General features: G+C 48.7%; 1 protein-coding gene across 3 annotated transcripts in view; it reads left to right on the top strand.

The window, feature by feature from the left end:
- The window catches only part of INPP5F (inositol polyphosphate-5-phosphatase F), a 2,244,937-nt gene that overhangs the window by 1,405,223 nt on the left and 827,631 nt on the right, over window positions 1-12,083 (top strand). For all 3 annotated transcript variants that reach the window (XR_011268751.1, XM_069611942.1, XM_069611943.1), the window contains exon 13: window positions 5,647-5,767. Coding sequence is in view for 2 of the 3 variants with exons in the window: in XM_069611942.1 (XP_069468043.1) it covers window positions 5,647-5,767 (121 nt within the window). In the remaining variant the exon portion in view is untranslated. The remainder of the gene's footprint in view (window positions 1-5,646; window positions 5,768-12,083) is intronic.

Below are 12,083 nucleotides of genomic sequence, written 5' to 3' on the forward strand. Positions count from 1 at the left end.
CGGGTGTTTTGGGTGTTCTCTCCTGCACAGCCACACCAGCAGTCTACCTGGTTTATCACCCTCAGCGTGTGCTTTGTTGGTTTTGACTGAGTAGACAAATTTTGACAATCTTCCCCACACCTCCTGGCAACCACCCCTCATTCATGTCAATTCAAGCTCCTCCTCTCTTGTCCCTAGCATGTGTGACTTTGTTTTATTTCGCTTTCCCACCTTTCCAATTCTAGTCGTGTTTTTTCCTGATGCCTCCCACACTAGCAATAATCCCCCCCACACCACCACCTTCATAGCTTCCCATACTGTGCCCCACCTCTCAACACTGCCTACATTCCTCTCAACATATTCCTCTAATCTGCTCCTCAGTTCTTCCCTGAAGGCCAGATCCGTTAGCGCGTACGTGGGCATATGACAAAGCGGTATAGGGGGCCTAGGGCCTCGAACCCTCTAAGTCAGCAGCAGTTGTGAGTTGTCCGATATAGACCTGCCCAGATATTGTGCCGATTCCACCTGAGCCAGGTGGGCCTTGGCCACAAATATGTAGTCAATCTAGTGTGTAAGTGGTGCGGCGAGAAAAAGTAAGAGTAACCTCTGTCCGTCGGATGTAACTCCCTCCACACATCCACCAGATCTAGGGCCCCAAGCATCGCATTCAGTGCCCCTGTGGCTGCCCCATTTCAGGTAACGGGCAGGCTAGATCTCGCACACAATTTAAGACGCCACCCCAGATGAAAAAACATTCTCGAAATGGGGCTATCTTAGCACATGGTGTGTTGTGGCGCGACTGGATTCCATGATTGGGAAAATAGGAGTTTACTATGCATATTTCCATCTGTTCTATACAGCCCCTCAGTATCAAGTATCTTCCCTTCGGGTCCATTTCTCTCTCCAGTAGTTTAAAGGGGACTGTAGGGTTTATCCAGGTGAGAACCCCCGGGCATGTTTGGAGTAAGCGGTCCCAAAGCACTGGCCACCCCAGCGCTCCTCAACTGTAGCCATTGTTTCCTATGTTAGGTGGGTCTCCTGCAGTAGTGTGATAGACCCTTTTTTCCTATTGAGGAAGAACTTCACACGGTTCCTGTAAAAGTATGTGCCCAGTCCCCGGACATTCCATGTCAGCACCTGGATGTCAACAGCCATGACTGTATTGTGCCTCCCCCCATTTCTGCATACCAGTCTCCCGACACACACACTCCCAGCTTATTCGCTGTTCGGACAACCTTTGCCCCTGCCTGATCATTCAATATCCTGGGTGCACTCCTCATGTTACATGCCACTTTCCGTGAAGAACATTTATAATAACAAACCAAAAACAAGCAGCTGCGTACCATCCAGAGCGCTCAAGTGCCCCGCACCTTGCTGGCCTGTCCGGGCCATTGTGTGCGACCTGTGGTACCAGTAACAAACCGACACCTAACAATTTGTGGTGTGGGTATTTCTACTCTGAGCGAGGGACCTGGTCTCACCCCCACCGTACTTGAAAAAGCATAACAGAGAGGAAACTTAATTCCAGTAGCAGTGTGCGAACAATGCCACATGGCAGCGCTCCTGCCGGCCCGTCAGTTACCATGTTGGCCCTCCCCTCCTCGCTCCCCCAGCAGGTCAGCCTCCTCTCATGTGACTGCTACTTCTCCTCTGTCTAAGTTACTGTGTTACATCCACATTGTGGCTGCTGCCGGTGTCTCGAGGAAGACAGGTCAACCTTTATAGATTACTTTGAGCCTAGATTGGTACATCAACATGTATTTATGGTTCAATTGCCTGAGCCTTGCTTTGACTAGCACGAAGGAGTTCCTTGCTCTCTGAACAGCGGGCGTGTAGTCCGGGTAAATGGCCATGTTGGAGTTGTCGCACCTAATCTCTCCACCTTCTCGCGAGTATTTCAGAATGGCTTCCCTGTCCCGCAAGTTCCGAATTTTTTGCAATCGTAGGGCGAGGATGTGAACCAGGCGGTGGTCTTTTCTGCAAGACCCTATGGGCTCTCTCTACTACAAAGCCCTGTGAGAGATTACCTGCCCCAACTTCCTGCAGTAGTAGATTTTCAACAAAATCTGTGGGGTTTGGGCCTTCCATACCCTCCGGAATTCCTAGCAGTCATACCATGGTGCGCCGGGCTTGTCCCTCCATGTCTTCTGCCCGGGCTTCTAGTGCCTCATTTTTCTTCTCCAATTTTGATAGTCTCTTTTCGAGATCCTTTGTGGACTCCATCATTTCCTTCAGCCCTGTCTCTGCGGTCGTGACTCTTTGTGAGGTTGCGAACATCTTGCTGCATCAGTTGCATATCAGCTTTAACGTCCTCAATTTTGGTGTCTATAAAGGATCTCAAAGCTGCAATTGCATCTAGTACCTGGTTCTCCTTGGTTCCAGCTTCTGTGTCTGACTGACCTTTTTGAACCTCTCCGTTGCTTTGTGTCTGCCCCTTGGGCTTGGCCGCATTGAAGGAGTCAATGATTGTGGGGTCCTTCTTTCCTTTAGTTGGGGGCATGTTCGCTTTATCAGTGTGAAAGCTCTGCAATGACTGCCGTTGGCGTGGCAGTCTCTCCACCACCTCGTGTTGACTGATCTGTATGTGGGCGAAGTGCCTCGAGTCAAGCCAGCTGCTGGCTAACTGCACTCTTAGGCGGTATGTTTGTTGGTCTATTCCCTCCACCAATCGGTGCACTGTGGATGCGCTGAGCTACTGCATGTGAACTGAGGGTCCACTAACAGCAGAGTTGGTGTTATGACTGATTATGGCTTTGACCAGTGGCTGTCGTGGGTTTGCACTGCAGTTGACCCAGTGGGTGGAACACAGCTTCCCCCTGCCCAGCTCAGCACAATAGCATCATATATTCCAATAGGAATTAGCCAACCGCTAAATAGTACCGCTCCTAGATAGCTGGCTACTCCGGTCGTCTTCTCAATGCAATGTCCCGATTATGCTGTGCAGTGGATGGGGCCGCAGCTTCCTGCCTCCGTCCTCCTCTTCCCCTTACTTCGCCTAGTGACCTGTGTCTTGTGTGGTCCGCTGCACGCTTGCTACCAGTGCCCTTGCCAGCAACCTCTACACTCAGTACGCCGTTGTGTGGTGCTGCATCTACAAAGATATGCGTGCCACCCAGCTCCATTTCCCTGCCTCCCTTATTGTCGGCGAGTGTAGCGTAGTGGCTAGTTACTGCAACTTTCACAGGCAATCTCCAAGCCCAATGTTACAATGTGCCAGAGTCGTGACTTGTAGGGCTACTTGCTCCTCTTAGTTTGTATGTGACCCCCTGTCTATGGGTTTCCTCCACTGCATTCTTGTGTATCACGTTGCCCTTGAATTGCTGTGCTGTTATAACCCCCAGTTAGTCAATAGTGTGGCCACCAGGGTGCTGCCTGCTTGTTGGCCTACCTTTCGTTTGCTTCAGGGCGTCCGCGGCTTCACACATCACATTCTTTTCCGCCCAACCCTTGTATTTGTGAACAGTTGTCTGGGCTCTGCGTCGTTCCTGCAGCTTGCACTCACGGCTTGACTTCACTCGTTAGATCCCATGCTGGCGCTTGGCAGGTGCCGTCTCCCCTGGTCCACTGCGCCCACACCTGCTATGCCGCAGTCTGGGCACTCCAATCCAGTCCGTGGTGCCAGTCGGCAGTGGCCGCCCCGCAGGCTCCCTGATTTGTCTCCCTATCCTGCTCAGTGGAGTAGTAGTCACCTTCAGGCTGTTGCTTCGTGTCGCTGCGCACCTCCCACGTTCCGATTGCAGCTCTGCCAGCTCGCCAAGCTGCCCATCCGCTTTTGCAGTCCTTAGTTCCCCACGGGCAGATGCGCTTGTTTGCACTCAGGTCACCGTCTACTGCAAGTTTCCAGGATGAAGTAGAGGATCTCTGCGGGAGCTCCAAGCAGGTGGAACCTCACACCATGAGCTCAGGCCACGCCCCCCTCGAATTATATTTCATAGCCACCCAGCTTCCACAGGCAGCCATATGGGGCATTGAGGTGGGGGGGACGGACAGAATTTTACTAGGGGAGCCTGTGAGACACCACAGTGGGCTGGAATTATTATGGAGGAATACAGGGGGACCCCCAACTAAATGCATAACGGCAGTGGTCCCTCAGGTTTGGAGGCGAGCATGTATCAAACTGAAGCTACGGGAGGGATGCAGCCCCGATATACCACTAAGACCATGAAATCGTGAAAATCATGAGCAACATCGGCACGAGCAGATGCACAAGCGTCAATCTCACCACGCTAGGGGATCTATTCGAGGGAGGGATGGATACCCCTTTATAGACTGGAGGGAGGAATTCTGTAAGCTAGAAGGGCAATTCATAAACTTCGCCTGGCTGACCAAGATCCTAGCTAAAAAGTGGGACTCTACCAGAAGAACCCCCAATAACCCCAGCTCTTCACACTGTCATAATGATGGGAGCAGAAAGGCATGCAGTGACTTAGACTCTACACGGCACTGCAAGACAGTAAGTCACTACCCCCCCCTAAAGGTGAAGGAAAAGTTGGAACGGGACCTGGGGGAACCACTCGAGGAGAAAAAGTGGGCTAAAATGCGCGCTTTGAACTGATCCATTTTAATATCATACACAGAGTGTATTTAACACCATAAAAGCTTCACATGATGAACACAGAACTAACACACCTGCCCGAGATGTAGGGGCAAATCCGCCGACTTCTGGCACATGGTATGGGTATGCCCATGCATAGAAAAGTATTAGCATGAGATTGACAGAATCAACAACCTGCTGGGTAGACACTTGCAGTGCACACCCAGGGTGTGTCTGTTGAGGATGCTCCCAGGAGGGAAAGGGAAAGAAAGGAAACACACTACTAAGATATAGTGGCTTTGCATTTTGGTGCTGGCCCTCTGCTGCAACAATGGTCCCGAGACGTCTTAACCTGGGCTACTGAGGAAAAAGCAATAGTAAGGGGACAGCGAACTGAGGAGGACTGAGATGCCTTTGCAGTGAAATGGGGCACCCTGCTCACTTGCATTCAAACCTCACTGGATTACCCCCCCCCCCTTGAACGAAAGGATGAGTGAACTCGAATTGTGACTAGCCGGGGATCAGAGAGGTATTCAATGACTGAGGGTGCAAAGAAACAGGAAAAACCCATCCCAAAGGTCTATGGATGTTAAGTGCTTTCCGGAGTTGGATCGGGTGGGGGAGGAGTGGGTATGATGGTGGGACAGAGTGGAGAGGGAGGTTGGTTACATGGTCAAGTGTTTTGTTTGCACAAAAACTTAATAAACAGATGTTTAAATAAAGTTAAGTAAAATACATTATTTAAAACGAGATACAATAATAAAAGTAAAAAAACTGACAGTGTGTTTTCACTGTAATAAAGTGTAATGAGATCCTGTGCATGGGTCATGACATTGGGAACTAAGATTGCCATTAGGTAGCTTTTCATTCTCTCAGTTTTGACGTTTGCCAAGAGTGTGACAGATGTATGGAAGCTCTGGTATCTATGTTAGAGAGTGGGGGGCACAAAAGGAGTGTTTTTCTTTTGTTCTTCACGTTGTAAGAAATTCTTGGTGCGATATCGAGTCTGCAGGAAGGGGCAGCCATTAAGAGTCATTAGGCTGAGTAGTTTGTACTATTCCACAGGCTGCATGGCGAAAAGTAATTTCCTATTGATGTATTAACACATTTTGTGTTTCTCCTATTTTTGGAAGGGTGGACCAGGCTGGTGTTATCTGCAAACAAGATGGGATTTTTCGGGTGAATTGTATGGACTGCCTGGATCGAACCAATGTGGTGCAAGCTGCTATTGCAAGAGTGGTCATGGAACTGCAGGCACGTATGTTTAACATGCTTTCAACAACAAGTAGCCTGATGAACCATACTTTTAAATATTTAAATTCACTGTCCAAAAAATCCTCCCATCTGTAATAGTGATAATGATGTTCCACTTTAGAGGAGAGTTTACATATTGACAAATGTCATCCAATTTCACGATAATAAGCCATGATGGCCCATGATGATTTCAAAAGAGGTCCACCTTAATAACTATCAAAGCAGTGCTTCATAAGTATTCTTAAAGAAAATCTAAAATAATTCTTTCACTGAAGGTCATCCGGGATTGGCAAAGGGACGACCGGGGGAAAGTGTGGAGGCCCATGGACAGGGTGGTTGTAGGGGAGGACCTGGAGTGGGTCTTGTGGAAGCCGAAACAGGATAGGCCACCTCGGATGTATAAAAGTGCAATTACTCCCCTAGTAGCCAACACCTGGGACGAGGCGGTGCAACAGGCCCATCTAACGGCCCATCCATCGCCCTTCACCCCCCTATTTATCAATCCGCAGTTCACTCCTGGGCAAAGTCCGATAGCTTTTCAGCAATGGCATCATGGGGGCAGTTGGATGGTACGTGATTTGTTTGAGGGGGGTCAGGTTAAGCTCTTTGATCAATGTAAAACGGACTTTGCGCTGGATGAAAGGGAGAGGTACTGTTACTGTCAACTTAGACACTGGCTCACCCATCCCACCCTAAAGCAAGCTGCTACCCGGGAACGAACCTCCTTTGAAAGTTATCTCAGCAAGGAGTCGGGGGACAAGCACTTAATCACAGACTTGTAAAAGCACATGAAAGCAGGTGAGGATCCTCCGTCCCGACCCTATGTGAAGAGGTGGGAGCAAGCTACTGGGTCGGTCATCGAGGATGAGGATTGGGGGTGGTTATGGAGGCAGATTTGCAAGCTAACAAGGTCCCTTCAAATAAGGGAGATGTGGTTGAAGTTACTCTTCCAGTGGCATATGACCCCCGACAAACTTCACAGAATGTATTCCGGTGTTTCCCCCACTCTGCTGGAGAGATTGCGGCTTAGTGGGCACTTGGGAACACATCTGGTAGGAGTGCCCAAAGCATGAGAAATATTGGGCGGGGATTTGGGACGCACTCAAACATTCCTTGGGACTCAATTGCAGGGGGAATAGAGGACTGGCGATACTGGGTCTGGGAGGGTCCTTGGCAGCAATCAAGTCAAAGGCGGACCGCAAGCTGTATGTTATGATGATGATGATGGCAGCTGCTATGGTCTTAGCCCGCAGATGGAAAGCGAAGGACCCACCGCAAGATCACGAATGGGTAACAAAGATGTGGTCCCTGGTGGCGCTGGAGTGGCTTACGTATTCAGTTCAAAGGGATCACTTGAAGTTCAGGTCGGACTGCGTCTCTATAATTGCTTTCTTGAGGGATGGCACAAGGCAACGGTGGTGTCCACGAAGCATGCAACTCATGGGCATAATAGACGCCATCGAGGTGGCAGACTAATCACGGGGCAGGTCAACGGACTACAGCCCATTTCAAAAGGGAGCAGCAGCTGGGGGGGGGTCGTGGTGGTTGATCCGGGATAGGTGTGGCAATTCTAAGACGCTCTTGAACCTGGGGTTTGGGGGGAGTGAAGAGAGGGGTGTTGGGTTTCTTGTTAAATGTTTTGTTGTTGTTTACGTGCTAAAATGCCAATAAAAATCAAGTTAAAAAAATAATAATTCTTTCATACTAACATCCTTTCCCCTTTTCTCTATACGCTGAGGAATGGGCGATTGTTTGCTGAGCAGCAGTATAGAGAACTAGGGCAAAACCAATATGTGATGGCTGGAAGGTTTTGAATTAATCCTAACCATGGGCATAGCTCTTGGCAACCCTACCAAGCTGTTATCGAAGGGTAAATAATAATAATAATAATTTTGCATTTATATAGCGCTACGAACCCTCAGGTATCTGAGCGCTGCCTATTATTACCCATGGGGTGTGGTGCTCATTTATCGACCTCGGAAGGATGAAAGGCTGAGTTTGGCCCTGCCGGGATTCGAACCTGCGTCAGCAGGCTCTATACAGATGTCAAAGCGAGCGCTCTACTCGCTGTGCTATCAGACCGGGACTCCATATACAAATCGCCCTGCTCCCATCGCTAAAGGGGCAGTGCAGCACGAACTGCTAGGCACATCCCTTCTGCACGAGACAACAATCAACCACAGGCCCTTTATGGCCTCATTGGGTGTCCCTCGTGAGATATTGTTTGGGTCTCTATGGCCAGCAGGCTCAGGCCCATGCCTGGGTATACAGTCCCACGTGGGTGATTTAAGTAATACCAAAATACGATGGCTGGAAGGTTTTGAAACCATAGACATAGCTCTGGGCAGACCTCCAGACCATTGTTTTCAGCCTTCCAAGATATTAACTAAGAGGAAGGACCATATGCAAATTGGGCCTTGTCCCACCCCACCCTTTCTTTAATACTTTGGCAGGCTGAAGAACAATGGTCTGTAGAGTTTCCCAGATCTATGCAAGAGGTTGTGATGAATCTGATGATGTCATTACTCCTTTCCCGGAGGTATCTCCTCATGTGGCCAGAGGACGGCAGCCGCAACCTGATCCTGACCGGGGGCGGGGGCGGCTTTAAGAGGGAGGATCACATGAGGGGAGATGACCCTTAGGGATGGGAACAGACATTGGGTGGGATGCAGTATCCCCCTTTTCCTTTTAGGGATGTCCGATCCATCCCTCATGCCTTAATGGCCTATTGTGATAATCCCCTTCAACAGCCCACAAGACTTGCTGATGGCATCTTTCAAAATCCTGTATTCACCAGAACTGATTTTCAAACCCATGTGCATGAAACCTTTGAAAATACTTGGGCTAAGAAGAGGATCACTAGAGTGCGGAAGCCAACGCCGCGCTCTAGTCCTTGGAAAGAAGCATGCATTGCCAGGACATTAAAAATGCAGACAGCTGAAGGAAGATCAGCTGGAGAGAAGCCGATGGGAGCAGGTGACTCCTGTCAGTTGGAGAGAAAGTTTGGAGAAAGAGTTTATCTCCGGATGCCAACTGGACGGTTGGTGCGTGGCATGCCTTTCAAGGAAAAAAGCGCAAGCAGGGAGAAGACTGTGTCCCTACCAGGCACGTGTCCCAGAGAGCGATGGGATCGTGGTGGCGAGATGAGAAGTTGATGGAGGGGCTTCGCACCGGTGTGGAGAACCGGAGCGCTAAAGCAACACTGTGCTGCTGCTTTGCTGGAGAACGCTGCCAAGGGTAAAGTGAAGCTGACGAAACCCAAGAGTGACGAAGATGGGATGAGAAGCCGAGAAACGGGGTTTGCGCTGGCTTGGAGAGCCGGGATGCTGCGTGAGCACTATACCGCTGCTGGGGAAAGCTGGCGAATACAGCGGATACGGGAAACAGACCCGAAAGGAGAGCAGACGAAGCCGAGCATGAGACACAATACCGGTGAGCCCACGGTGGAGGTTTGGGACGCCGGGGAACTGTTATAAGAAACCAGAGAAGGTGATTTTACTTGTGTAGAGTGGGAAATGAGATATCCCCTTTGTGCCTCCTCACTAATCTTCACAATACCAGGATTTGACAAACTGGGAAATAAAGTAAATTAAATATAACAAGAGAGAAGATTATAAGAAGGTGGAAGAAAACAAGAAAAGATAAATACCTCTTGGTTTTTGTGCATAGTGTGTTGTATAAAAGTCCTGGCAGGAGAGTATACCAGGCAAAGCCAAGTGTGTGAAGAGAACTGCATATATATATGTAAAAGGAGAATCCTAAGTAAGACCCATGCCCTTAGGACGTGTGAACTGCATTGAATGCGAATAAAGAACCTGGCAAGAGAGTTTACCAGATGCCTTATGAGTCTGGGTCTCGAAATCAAGATGCGTTATTCTTTTTGAAAGGAGAATCCCAAAAAAGATCCATGCCTTTGGGATTTGAGTAATACTGAATGTCATAAAATGCCTGGGGATTAATTTCTGCTGGAGTGAATTGCGACAACAAGAGGAGAAAGTTATCCTTTTGTGCTACTAAGAAGTTTCTTTAAACTTTTGTTTTCCTTTGAAGAAACCTAGGGAAAGGAGCCATTCCCTGGAACGTTGAACATTATCTGCTTTGGTTGGAGTTATACCTTTTTTGTTGAACCTGAACATTTGTGCACTTTCAATGCCAAAGACATATCCTTCATCACCTTAGAGTTCGTTTCTGGAAAGAGAGGGTTGGATAGGATTTCGGACACAGGACATATTTGCTTTGGACATTTTGGCACACGGACAGACCCTTAGTTTTGATTGAGGTAGGGAAATACCTCCTAGAATAGAGACAGTGAGGCTTTTTCCAACCCTTTTATTATTTCATTAAATGTTTATAGCAACCACTATGAGTCCTTCGTGCCTGTTTCTCATTCCTGGTTCCTCACAAGGCTAAGATTAATTCTAAACCTTTCAGCCATCAACTCTTTGTTTTTGCCTCATTGGGATTCTACCCCAGACCTTGTGCCTCAGTACTATTTCTGGAGCACAGACTCCAGAAAGCAAAGGGGTCTCATAAGCACCCTCTTGAGGTCCGGCGAAAATGTGTGCTTCCAAGGCGCCGTCTAGTGTGCCGAGTGACTGGCTGATGATAAGTCCAACCATAAATGTCTTTGTGACACGGATGGTGAAGCAGCCCAGGAACGACCATGCCAAGCATGTGTCCACAGCTTAAGGGCAGACACTGGACAACGAGGAAATGGCCTGTCAAACCACGGTGTCAGAATCTGGTCTTGAACGAGCTGCCCTAGACACGATTCAGCAACGCCACACCTTTGCACTGTGCATTCAGTGGTCAGCAACAATGCATGCGCTTTATGTGAGCTCCCATTTCTGGTTTCCTCTTCTCAGGGGCCAGGACCCATGAACACTAACTTGGGACATAGACCTTAGCTCACGGCTTGCCCCCCAAGAGCTGATGTGATTAATGTTGATAGGCCAGAGAACACTCTTGGGCCAAGCCAATGTATCCATTTTGAGCTGTTTCCACTGGTTCATAATAGGCCCTAACATCTGGTCATTCATTAGGGCAATCATTCTAGCGGTCATGTCAAAATCTATGTCCACTGGAAAAGTAACACAAACCTCCATAGTCATTTTGACCCTGTTAAGAGGTGACAGGACCTTGTTTCCAGAAGCTCTGTGGGACTGTTTCGAGCTCAAACTTCAGTTGAAGGCAAAAGGGAACCCTCTTTGAGTTTCTTTCTTGGAGTCTGCGTAGGAAGAGGGGAGATAAAAGACCATGCATTCATTCAAAATGTTCCCTGAATAAATTGCTGATGACATGTGATGTTTGGAATTACCATTGCGAGACACGCATCCAGTTGTGTAGTAGTATCATGGGCTGACATCCTATCATGCAATACAGATAGAGCGGGGTTCCCCTCCAGCGTGACATTATTGGGTAAGCAATAACAATTTGGGAGTAGCCCTAGATGTGACACCAATCAACAAAAGCTGGATGCAAGTTCCCGGCAGGTTAGCAAGAGAAACATTGTCTGTCTATGGGCTACAATCCCCATCTCAATTGTCAGAGACCTCTGATTCTTTAGCACAGGGAAAGCCATGGATGTGTTGGGGAAGAAAGTGGACAGCAACAGTGCTTTACACCTTTGTCGATCAAACTCAGGTGGCATCCTTGCTGCTTGTAATTGCAAGTTCTGGCGAGAAATGGAGAACTCTGCTACAGACCGGCCAAGTTACAGGAAAGTACAATTTATTGCCGGATTAAGGGAGCACAGAACAATACCTCATGTCATCTTCAAATCTGCTGTAGGTCATTTAGATACGGCTTCAAGAGGTTTCTGGATGTGAACTTGAGGCAGGCTGCTTGACGTTAGAGCACCAAACTCCTCCCAGAGGTCGAGGGGATGTTGAAAACCTTTATCATCCATCCACTTAAAAACACACACATTCTTGGCCAAAACAATGTAGGGCATCACAAGTTCAAGCACTAAGACTGGTTCCACCTGTGAGAAACCTAGGGGTATTCTCCCATGTAGACCCCAAGAATCCTCTATTCAGTTGGCCTGGGGAAGGCCGTAGCTTTCGGTTCCTAACCCTGGGGGTGGGCGAGCGAGGGAGTATCACCTGGGTAGCAGAGTCCAGGGTTGTGATCATGGAAATACTCCAGGTGAGACGCAGTATCCCAACAGGATAATAGGCAAAGAGGAAGAAGTCCCTGACGCCTTTATGGAATATGCAGGCGCCATTGTCCCTGATCCAAGAGGGAGGCGGGAATACCCTATTACAACAAAAGTAGGCAGCTAGGTGGGTCAGAGGAAACAACAATATGACTTTAA

Source organism: Ambystoma mexicanum, chromosome 8, assembly GCF_040938575.1.
Source record: "Ambystoma mexicanum isolate Mex_15411 chromosome 8, UKY_AmexF1_1, whole genome shotgun sequence".
NCBI lineage: Eukaryota > Metazoa > Chordata > Amphibia > Caudata > Ambystomatidae > Ambystoma > Ambystoma mexicanum.